This window comes from Xyrauchen texanus, chromosome 8, assembly GCF_025860055.1.
Source record: "Xyrauchen texanus isolate HMW12.3.18 chromosome 8, RBS_HiC_50CHRs, whole genome shotgun sequence".
Taxonomy (NCBI): domain Eukaryota; kingdom Metazoa; phylum Chordata; class Actinopteri; order Cypriniformes; family Catostomidae; genus Xyrauchen; species Xyrauchen texanus.
Genome location: NC_068283.1, coordinates 2,234,061 through 2,246,233, shown reverse-complemented (window position 1 = coordinate 2,246,233; position 12,173 = coordinate 2,234,061). Strand labels below are relative to the sequence as shown.

Below are 12,173 nucleotides of genomic sequence, written 5' to 3'. Positions count from 1 at the left end.
CTCCCACCTTTCAGAACTGCTTCATCCTTTTACACCCCAGTCCATACTCTCAGGTCCTCTGACTGCACAGCTCACTATACCATGTTTCCAAATCTCTTCAATTGGTGCTGGACCTTGCACCATTAAATTTACATCAAAACTCTTGAGTTGATCCAATTCTGTAATTTGTACATTCTGGTGTACTGAACTTTTTTTCCTGCATTAATTTGCTTGACCGTATAGTGTCCTAGAGCTTTGGATAGGTGCTATATATATAAAACAAATTATTATTATTAATATCAGGATAATCCAACTTGATCTTGGAATGAACAGCTTTAAGTTGACTTAAAAAGAAATTCACCAGTGGCTCTGTTGGTCAATTGATTTACACACATTAGTTTGGCTAATTCAACAAAGAACTGGTTAGAATGGATTTTAAATCATGCTGGTTCCATACAACAGTGTTCACATGTACAACACCTTAAAGGTCATTCACACTGACAGTAATGTACAGAGTTCAACTGAAAATGTGTGACATGGTCATCAATGGCAGTGCAGACAGTGAAGCTCACACCAAGTTGGATACAGCAAAGGAGTAGGAAAGCCTAGTAGATACAGCAACAGAACAGCAACCGGGCCCCTCCAGCCTTTAAACTGGGGAAAATCATTGACATGCAAAAAAAGGCATCATGATCTTCATCCAGAAATGGTAAAGCAACATGACTACTTGAGGTAAAGATATTTAATAATCTTTTAGTCAAATGTCAGAAAATTCCAGCAAACATGTTGGTCCATAGAAATGTTGCTTATAGATTGTAAGGGCACAGAGAATGACAAAGTGCAATTCAACACAAGGTTAGAAATCCCTGAAAAGCTGTAAATCTGAAAACATCTTTTAAGCAATACAATGACACCATCACAAAAGGTGCTTTTAAGACATGGAGATGAATGTGTTCAGGTCTGGGTCATGTTGTGGAGTGTATATGAGAAGTCACCCCATTTTAAATCCAAAAATGTTTCTAAAAAGAGGTGTATCCTAAAGCAACTTCAAGAAAACAAATACAAATTATTTTTCCAAAACATACAACTGGAAGGAAAGGTTTATAGTGGTGGAGATAGTCGCGTTGAATTGTTATATTAATATGTATTGTACTTGGTGACTTAAAACTGACAGATTGTACCTTACTATTACAGAATACGAAGTCATCTATGTTTATAAATGGAGGGCGTCTGCAACAGCATGTAACGCCTTTGGTGCACAAAAGGCACTGTTTCAAAGTTACATCACAGTTTAAGATTTATTCCCTGATATGAGGAATTGGGATTTTGCTCTCAGAGGCTGAGAAAGACTACAAAAGAGCTTCATCCAGGATCTATCTTTGGTTTCGTTCTTGTCTGAGAAGAACAAAGAATTTCCACGCTTCGATGTATTGTGAGAGCAGGATCTCTTGAGGGAAGAACTCATCCACCTCTGGAGGAATGTCCAGATCTTTTCGCTCTATGTAGGATCCAACAGTGTCTTTCAGACTGGAAACAAACAGAAACACGTGAGTTACTTGAGATCTGCTCCAAATATCAACACGCAACTAAAGTCAAGCAACTTATTTATTTATTTGTTTGTTTGTGTGTCTATATAATTTGTGACCATTGGGATATTGTTGGGCCCAGGGTGGGGTTGGGATTAATAGTGGGGGTTAAGATTGATTCTGTGAATATTTTTTATATTTTTTCTGTTCATTTATGAGAATCAATAAAAAATTGTTAATCTGAAAAATGTTCACTGAAGAGCATTTGAAGCACTTTGATGTGCAAGCCATCTGTGGTGGTTTGCATGAAACTCTCACCAAAATATAAGCGAGGAGTTTTACAGTGAACGCAAAGCACTGAGGATTTACTTCAATTTAACGTTTACATAATGGCAAGTGTTCTTGCTCATTGCTGGTTCATACATGCAGTGTTAATAACAAGCAACAGAGGAGGAGAAGCTGGTCCAAGAGTGATGATAAAGGTCTGTTTGTATCACTCATACTCTAGTTTGGAATGCCACAAACACAAGCTAAGCAGATGTGTACGAGCAGCTAGATATGGGGATTTACATTCATTCCTGTGAAAAAGATTTGAGCCAGAAGGTTGCGAGAAAAGGACGTCTTTTGTGTGTAATAAGTGAGTTGAGTAGACATTGTCAGTAGGTGTTTCAGTGAAGTCATCTGCCATTGTCTCTCACTCCACGATTGCTCTATTTCTCAGCTATAGTGTAGCAGTAATCACAGTTAAACGAACCGCTTCAGCCTTACTTCCAATCACAGCTGAGAGTAATCACACGTTACCTCATAACCAAGCTACAGAGTTGTGAGGACACAGAAATTTTCAACATGGAGGAGGTTCCTATGTCTGAATCAGGACAGGATTTATGACATTATTATGACACTGAGTTCCCCAAGAAAGAATGAAACTGGCATCTGCCATGTTTTCACTCTGATGAAAAAAAAACAACAACTTGATCATGAGTGAAATACTCGTAGGATATTTCGATTACAACCACACTACAGCTGAGGAATAAAGTTATGAGATTCAGTATGAATGTGTTCAGGTCTGTTCATTACTGCTTGGGTGTCACGACACACTCTATCCCACTCTCTCTCTCTCTAACACACATATACACACGTGCCCTTGTTACTCCAATAAATTGTTAGAAACGGCCCAAGCTGTCACAATTAGTTTAAAAGTGATGTTTTCAAATGAGTAAAGGAGGCTTGGGAACATCTTTTGAACTATCAATAGCAGATCCTGATCGGTGGCATAAGAAAGTTGTTTAACACACACATTTGTTTGGGACAGTACTTATTTTTACCATAGTTATTTATTTACTTGTTCAGTGAACTGTTTAAAAGCAATGCCACACTTGCCGTTTTGTCCATATATCAGCACTGCTGTGATTCCCTGCGGCCTCAAATTAAAAAGTGAATGGTAATTATTTCTATGAATATTAATAAGCCATATTTAATAATCGTGTCAGCCCTAGTCACAAGACCCTTGCGTTCTGTCCCATTCTGTTGTGCTCAATTTGGCCATTTATGAATGGCTCCCTATGCTCTCAGTCGGTGTTCCTGGGAAGCAGCAGATGCCCTAACCCCACCCCAACCCTAATCCTAACCATCTGCAGCCGGTAAGGCTAAATCCCCATCAAGGAACAACCAGAGGCACCTTTCTCCCATCGCGTCAGTCGGCGTGGTCTGTAGTCTGTACAGCTGGAGTGGGGTTGCCTGCCCCCCGTTGACTGTGCTTTGCACAAACACAAATGCGGTACTTCCATCTTGAATTGCGCCAATGGCATGCTTATATATAAATATATAAATATGCACAGTATATATATACACCTGTATATTTTGTTTTTGTTTTGTAGCTTTTAGTCTATCAGCTTTGAGGTCATCTATTTGGAAGTGTACTCCTACTGTAAGTAAGAAGATATACACCTGAATAGCATACAGCCATTCTCTTCCAGGAAAACTGACCAAAAAAATAATAATTTTGCACTATACGTATACACATTTTCATCCAATAAAAAGCTCTCTAGAATGAGAATGTCGCCTCCCCCTAATATCACTTGATATGGACTTCATGTAGTTAATCTGGGCTGTGACACAAACTATTGGTTATTAAAAAAAGACAAGCCCTTCAATGTGTCCTGCACAAACTTCCTATTTCAATAAGAAATGCATTAACATGTTTGCAAGCCATTTCATCAGGTCTTTAAACTGGTTCATTCATACTCCTTTACTTTAACATGCAGATAACATTCATGAAGCATGCAATATTCCTGTTGGGTTACAGTGGTGCAGTCTCACCCCCAGTCAGGTTTGAAGGTGTCTGTGGCTTTAGGGTTCTTCAGGACCAACTGTAGGAACTCGTGCATCTCCAGCAGGAAGTTATCAGCACTGGCTTTAGTGAAAAAACTAGTGAGCAGAGTCTTGTGCTCCTCTTGCAGGGGACGCTTGTACTCTTCACTGATCGACACAAATGGGTCCTGAAGAGCACATGAACACAGTCATTATGGCACACTCAAAGTCATTTGAAGCACAAAGTAAAACACTGTTTAGCATTGTGTCTCTCACCCTCTTCAGGCGAATCATCGTCTCTGATTTGAGAGAGCTGAGAAGCTGCCACAGCACCACACAGTGTTTCAAACTGCACCTGCTCAAAGCCTGCACACAAACACACAATTATCACTCGCACATTACATGATATGCATATAAAAAGACAACAGTTCACAATTGGGACATTCCTCAAATAGGATGAAAATATACTTTGGTATCCCATGACTGTTTTCAAGCATTAGAGGCACAAATCCCATGTTCTTCAGAGTGAGAACTATTAGATACTGTACAAGTATCTTTACAGAGCCAAGTTAAGCCTGCTCTGAAGCTGTCTTTCAAAAAAGACGTAACGCCAGACTAAATTAAGCCTCGTCTGACCCATCGCAGCTCCTAGTCAAAGGCAGCTCTGATGCCTGTATGAATGCAACTGTATTTCTTTTTTCTATATTCGTAACTTTATATTTAAAATATTCACCTCATAACAAAATGTATGTATTTGTAACCGCTGTGCTCGGAGCAGCATTAAACAGTCTGTGTAAATACACTCAAACACCACTTCAAATGCTGCTTCTGTGCTACCTTTGCAGTGTAAAGATGGCTATAGCTGGATAAAATATTATCAGCATGCTAGCACGGAAACTGGATAGATTTGAATTCATAATTTTGAGAATATGTTGATCTGATATTCAATTAACTGTACAAAAAACTTATTTTAATGACCATAGACATCATTTTTATCTGTGCCCCACTTTCTGCATGCAACCAACAGGGTTGCCCCTATTAGAAAATGGAACAATCCATATAATTGTGACTCCATTTACAGCATGGCTAAAAAAAATGTACATTATCTCATTCTATTTATCTCTATATTTTAACACAAATTTTGCATTGACTGCATCTGTCAAGCTTACCATCCTACTCTGTGACTAATGTATAGGAAAACAAATGATGACTAATATTTTTCTGTAATTAAGTAAGTGATAATTTATGGCTAAGTGTGCGTTAAACAATTTGAATGCACGAAGGGGAGGCGAAGAACCACACGACACAAAGCAGAGTTGCCTCCGCTAATTGTTTTCAAATCGTTTAATGCACACTTAGCCATGGATTATCCTGCAATGATTAGTTACAGATGTGATTGATTTTTACAGTGCAAATTTTGAATGGAAGATTAACAATAACGGTTGACTTTATCTGCCCATTTTAGATCAGACACAGTGAAAAAAATATGGAGTGGTGGTGGTGTAGTGGGCTAAAGCACATATCTGTTAATCAGAAGGTTGCTGGTTCAAGCCCCACAGCCACCACCATTGTGTCCTTGAGCAAGTCACTTAACTCCAGGTTGCTCCGGGGGGATTGTCCCTGTTCTAAATGCACTGTAAGTCGCTTTGGATAAAAGCGTCTGCCAAATGTAAATGTATAAATGTATAATGTATAAATGAGAAACAACTGAATTTAAATACTGAAGGGTATTCATGTAATATTTCATTTCTATTCTTTGTAATTCTCACATTAACGATGTTGCTGACAAAACAGTTGTAAAAGTAGCCCTTTCAGTTTATGATGAAAACCATCAAAAACGCTCTAAACGGGGGGTCTGGGTATCTCAGCGAGTATTGACACTGACTACCAACCCTGGAGTCAAGAGTTGGAATCCAGGATGTGCTGAGTGACTCCAGCCAGGTCTCTTAAGCAACCAAATTGGCCCGGTTGCCAAGGAGGGTAGTCACATGGGGTAACCGCCTCATGGTCGTCGCTCTCAATGGGAGGGTGTAGCGAGTTGTGTGTGGAGAATAGACTCGCAGCATGTGGAGGCTCATGCTCAGCAGTGTCATGCACAACAAGTCACGTGATAAGATTGACAGTCTCAGAAGCGGAGACAACTGAGACTTGTCCTCTGCCACCCGGATTGAGGAAAGTAACCACGCCACCATGAGGACATACTAAGTAGTGGGAATTGGGCATTCCAAATTGGGAGAAAAAGGGATAAAAATTTATTATATAAAAAATGCTCTAAACCTGCAGACTTTGAACTCTGGATAACTGAGATATATCTGGATAACTTTTTATTGAAGCAAAAAATGTATTCAACACCTATATCACCCATGTGAAAAACTAACTGCCCCCTTAAACTTAATAGCTGGTTGTGCCACCTTTAGCAGCAACAACTGCAAACAAACACTTCTGATAACTGGACTACAGTCTTTCATAATGGTGTGGTGGATTTTGGCGCACTCTTCTTTGCAGAACTGTTTTAGTTCAACCACATTGGAGGGTTTTTGAGCATGAAGTGACCGTTTAAGGTCCTGCCACAGCATCTCAATCGGGTTCAACACAGAACTTTGACTAGGTCACTCCAAAACTTTCATTTAGCTTCTTTTGAGTCATTCAGAGGTGGGCTTACTCCATTACTCCGTCTTGTTGCATAATCCAGTAGCGCTTGAGCTTCAACTCACAAAATGATGACCTGGCCTGAAGCAGCAAAGCATCCCCACAACATCACACTAGCACCACCATGCTTGACTGTAGGTATGATGTTGTGTTTGATTTATGCCAGATGTAACGGGACCACTTTCTTCCAAACAGTTCCACTTTTGACTAATCAGTTCAACTTCTGTCTTTCTGATAGTGGAGTCATGAACAGTGAACTTTATTGATGCAAGAGAGGCCTGCTGTTCCTTTGATGTTGTCCTTGGCTTTGTAGTGACTTCCTGGATGAGTCGTCACTGTGCTCTTGGGGGACTTTTGGAAGGTTGGCAACTTCTGGGTTCACTACTGTGCCAAATGTTCTCCATTTGGAGATGATGGCTCTCACTGCGGTTCTTTGGAGTCCCAGAGCCTTTGAGTATTACAATCACCTTTTTCCTCATAATTTCTAGAATTTCTTTCAACCTTGGCATAGTGTGCTACTGGGTGAGACCTTTCAGCCAACTTCATGCTGCTGAAAAACTTCTATTTAGGTGTTGATTTGATGTGTCTAGTCCAGTTGAACCCCATTATGAATACAGTTTCACAGATTAGGGAATTAGTAATTAATTACTTTTTCACACAGGTCCAGTTGGTATTTGGATAACTTGTTTGCTTCAATAAATAACATTATCATTTAAAAACTGTATTTTGTGTTTACTCAGATTGCCTTTGTTTTAAGTAAGATTTTGTTTGAATTTATTTTTATTCAGTATGAGATATACACAAAAACAGAAGAAATCAGGATGTGGGCAAATACTTTTTCACAGCACTTTAGCTAGCAAGCTACATCTTAATCTTAATTAGGCTACATCTGCAACCATATTAATTGCTCTGTTATCCTTTCTGGTGTATTTTCTTATTTCCAATTTAAAATTTTATAAATTGTAATACATTTTTATGATTATTTAATGTTGTTTATTTAATGTTTATAGATCACATAGAATCAGAGTTTTAAACTGTATTCAGACATTTTGCTTAGAGGGTTGCAGAAATGTAAAAACTCTAAAATAAATCTAAAATAAACAGCTTATATAATATTATGTTTAACTAGCAACATTTTCTGAAGGTTGATATTGAGTGTGTTTTTATAAACTGTCAGTGTGTTCACACAGTTTCAGAGACAGATAATAATGAACGTGAGTGTGCTTGAGAAACCTTGAAGACATGTGGGGCCGTCTGCTCTGCCATCTGTAACACCTCCTTCAAATATGAGCTCAGCTGCATGTGCGGCTCTCCACCCGTCATGGCGAGGAACCCCAGCGCCAGCTCGACTGTAGACAGCGCTTCACACACGTCACTGTAGCTCTGCAGCTCTTTCACCAGCTCGAACTGCGTCAGAGGCTGCAACGACTCCTGCACATACACAATACCATATTACAAAGAAGCAATAAGGCACTCAAAGCCGTGCTATATTGTGAATATTCTGCTTAAATGTTTCTTTAACTCTTGAGTTCCTGTCATTTTGACTTGGATGATATTTTTGTTCTTATACTTTTTTTTTTTTTTTTCTTAATACAACTGGAATAAAATTCTTGACATCTGGTATCTGGAAACACAAAATATATGGACCATTTTCTATATATTTTTTTGGTTTTATTTAACTTTGTTACACTTGTGTTCCTGAATGAAGTGAATGGATTAGACTACAAAATGAAGAAATATTAACTGTGCAGCAGCATACAAATCCTTTACATAGCACATACATACATACACACAAACACACACAATGTGTGTTGAGCTCCCTTTTGTGCATTGTCTTTCCATGTACACTCTTTGAGGAATATTTCAAGATCTGCTTATATTATGTTTTGTTTGCACTCGTTTGAATCAGGATAGTCTGCTGTAAGTTATGATATGGAATTGACTCTGTTATATGTATGTTTAAGTAAGAAAAATGTTTTTTTTTATAGTTTTACCAACTCTCAATATAATTGTTATGATAACAAATTTGCACATGATGAGAACGAAACAATTCTTATTTGTCAGCAAATTAAAAAATATTATTGAATAATTGATAGGATCATCTATATGCATTGTAAAGTCCAGATACTAAACATTAAAATGACACCTATTTTATTTAGATCAAGCAAGTGGTTATTCATTTGTTTTCGTGACCGGTCATTTTAGCACAAAACGAACACAACACAAGGGTAGGGTGACCAGATGTCCCAATAAAATTGGGATGTGTCCCGTGTCCTGACTGAGTTACAGTTGAAAAAGTTTGAATATTGTCTTGAACAAAGAGGGGCCTTGTAGTCAAAAAGGTTGAGAACCGCTGCTCTGACATACCATCAGTAAAATCACAACCCTGTATCAGTGAGCCATGTGATGTCAAACCCTATATGGACGGGATTCATTTTATGTGTGGCAATGTAATGATTACAAGAGCTTCTCCTTTATTTCAATCCCGTCCAAAGCGAGCATATCAGAATTTCTCCTGACTTTTTCCAGGACTGCGCACATCAACAAAGAATACAGTGTTTTTATCTTCTATAAAATCCCTAAAAATAACCCAGGTAAAGCTGGCCCACTGTGAATCTGTGCTGTCTGTGAGCACTTTAACTACTGCTGTTTCTGAAGTTCTCTGTCTGAAGTCATGAAAAAACACATCCTCAAATAAACACTTCAGAAAATCATGCATCAATCCATATACGTAACAGTCAGCCTTCACGATTTAAAGAGAAAGAAAGGATCATATTTTCTTTTGGTTAGGAAAAGAGTAGCCCCACATTTTGGGATAGGTTTTCCAGAAGTAGGCTACAAATAAAATGACATAACTTGAATGGATTTGTCTTCTTTTTTAATTCAAGAGAGTAGAGCATTGCAATCTGTTGTAATTTGTCAAATATTCAAATTATGTAATTGTAATTATGTACATTTCTTCGAATAATCCCATTATGCTCAAGCTACATTTTTTGTTATGGTCATCTGGTCACCCTACACAAGGGTTAATATGATGGGCTGGATTAAATCTTGCTAAGGCAGATGATGAGAAGACTTACTTGTTGAACTTTGCTCTTCACATCTTTAAATATGATCTCGTAATTTCTGTCATGTCTGCTGACCAGTGTCGGAATCCCCTGAAAAAACAACACAATACATTTGTTTTATCCTGTTATCTCCTCCTACACTACAAAACAATTCTTAAAAGGAATATTCCGGGTTCAGTACAAGTTAAACTCAATCGACAGCAGTTGTGGCATAATGTTGATTACTAAATTTTCGACTTGTTACTCCTTTTCTTAAAAAAAAATACAAATGTGTATTCCAGTGAGACACTTCCAATGGAAGTCAATGGGGTCAATCTGTAAACATTCAAATAATCACTGATTCAAAAGTATAGACACGAGATATAAACAATATGAGTGTTAACGTGACCACATCTGTGGAAAGCTACAGCCAATTGTACAACTTCATTACCATGACGATGATGTAATGTCAACAAACACTATAATGACTGTAAAAATGTCAATTTAAACAACTTTACAGCTCAAATAATACATGAGTTTTAACAGAGGAATGAATAGAAGTGCTTTAATAAAATTATAATCTTTCTATATTTCTGTGTTTAAACCCTCCAAAAATTGACCCCATTGACTTCCATTGTAAGTGCCTCATTGTAACTCACTTATTTAAATAAATGGAGGGACTAGACACATTTTTTGGCAATCAACATTATGCTTAACTTGTATTGAACGCAGAATATTTCTTTAAACAGAAGATTTGACCCATTTTTAACGCATCTAATGAAAGCGAATGATGATTGAAACTAACACTCTGTCTATCTCCATTAATGTTCAACTAAATAAGAAAGTCTCATGAGTTTGAAACAACACGAGAGTCAATGATGACAGAATTTTACAAAATGTATTCTTTAAAAGCACTTTAGTTTTTTTACAGGAAAACAAAACTTATTTGTGTCCCAGCAGTTCCCCTAAGTTAAAAAGAGTGGAGAAAATGACCAAGATGCCACATTTCAAAGAATAGATATGTTAGGGCCAAAATAATGTCATTACGAAGTACTCTAATTGCTTTGTAGGTATTCCATACAACATTTTGAGTTTTCGGAAACTTTTTCAAACCCCTCTTAGACTGTGACAATAAGTTATCAAAAGGCTCTTTGCAGTGCTGTGGATGACGTACATTAACAGTGATGTGTGGTTTGCCCTGTAGAAAGCGTGTGAGGATTTGTTGTTGTATGTTGGGCAGGTCGTACTCTAGAAGCGTCTCCTGACCACGCTCCATACTGTACTGACAGTTAGACAGCACCAGCGGCAGCAGATCTCGCTCGTACTCATAACGGATCACGTGCAGCTCCGTCAGATCCACTGGGCTCACAGTGTAACTGAAATACAAGAAATTTAGTTTAATGTTCTTTCAAGAAATATTGTGAGGCAGATTTAAGTCATGTCGGAATGATTGTATTTACGAATTAAGCACACATGAACGCCACCATGAAGTCATAATTACAAGTGGGAAACAGAATTTTCTGTGAGCTCCGACTTTCCGAGTTGGATGCATGTTGATTTAAGACTAATGGTGGAAGCTAATTGTTATTAGTAATGATTCAGTTTTACTGTGTAGTTTTGTTGCAAAACTTGTTGCTTAAACTGACTAAATGATGTTATTTTCTGGCAAGATCTATAGTTATCATTAACCATACAAACAAATGCTTACAATCTAAACTACAGTTTCCATCATTATCTGTGGCCACACTAGAATGAATGAAATAGATATAGTAATTACACACATAATGGGGCCTCATTCATAAAACACGAGCAAAATTAATTTGTGTAAATCGTTCTTAAAAAAATTATGTGACTTCACTTTTGAAAGAACAGCTTTAAGTCATTTCAAAACAGAAAATGATGCTATAACAGCAAATAAAGCTGTAATGTCATTGTGCAATTAGATATGAATCACAAAAAATGTCATTGTATGAACAGACCATGTGTATATCATCCAAATGTTTTTTATTCTTTTAGACAAATTGCAATGACAACATTTTGAAAGAAGTGAAAATAAATAAGTAAGAATTTACTAAATATCAAATGAGTAAAACTAAGCTGTAAGAGCACCTATTATGGTTTTTCAAATATTACCTTTCATGTAGTGTGTTATATAGCTGTTTGTGAATGTAAAAAAGAATGCAAAGTTTCAAAAATCAAAGTGCAAGACAAATGGAGTTATTGACTCCCAAATTAAAGAACCGATTCTGAACACCTGAAACGAGACTTAAAACCCGCCTCTGGTCTTCATTGGCTGCACGCGAACAGCTTTGACCTGGCCTAAAACACTACACTAAGCGGTAGACCAATCACCACAGACTGGGACATCTGACCAATCAGAGCAGAGTAGGCTCTCTGAAAGGAGGAGTTTCAAATGAAAGCTTTAGAACGGATCATTGAACGAGTCGATTTTGACACTGGGGAAAAAAAAGGTAATCCTGCAATTTAAATTATGAGCCAATTAAAGTGTTTTTTTTTTTACCTTGGATGCATGTAAATCTACTGTATGAGATCTTTAAAACTTAAAAAAATTAGGCAAGTTTAAAAACAACAATAGGTGCACTTTAAAAATAAAGTAAATTTGTAAAAAAAAAAAAAAAAAATGGTTATTTTTAAATCATAT

At 37.4% G+C, this 12,173-nt stretch overlaps 1 protein-coding gene across 1 annotated transcript in view; it reads right to left on the bottom strand.

Moving 5' to 3' along the window:
* Positions 1-258: 258 nt before the first annotated feature.
* rnf213a (ring finger protein 213a) overlaps positions 259-12,173 on the bottom strand; it is a 91,516-nt gene continuing 79,601 nt past the window's right edge. The window contains exons 63-68 of the mRNA XM_052132117.1: positions 10,686-10,887; positions 9,545-9,622; positions 7,698-7,895; positions 4,092-4,181; positions 3,825-4,003; positions 259-1,506 (exon numbers count right to left, since the gene is read on the bottom strand). Coding sequence (XP_051988077.1) covers positions 1,353-1,506; positions 3,825-4,003; positions 4,092-4,181; positions 7,698-7,895; positions 9,545-9,622; positions 10,686-10,887 — 901 coding nt within the window. The 3' untranslated portion in view covers positions 259-1,352. The remainder of the gene's footprint in view (positions 1,507-3,824; positions 4,004-4,091; positions 4,182-7,697; positions 7,896-9,544; positions 9,623-10,685; positions 10,888-12,173) is intronic.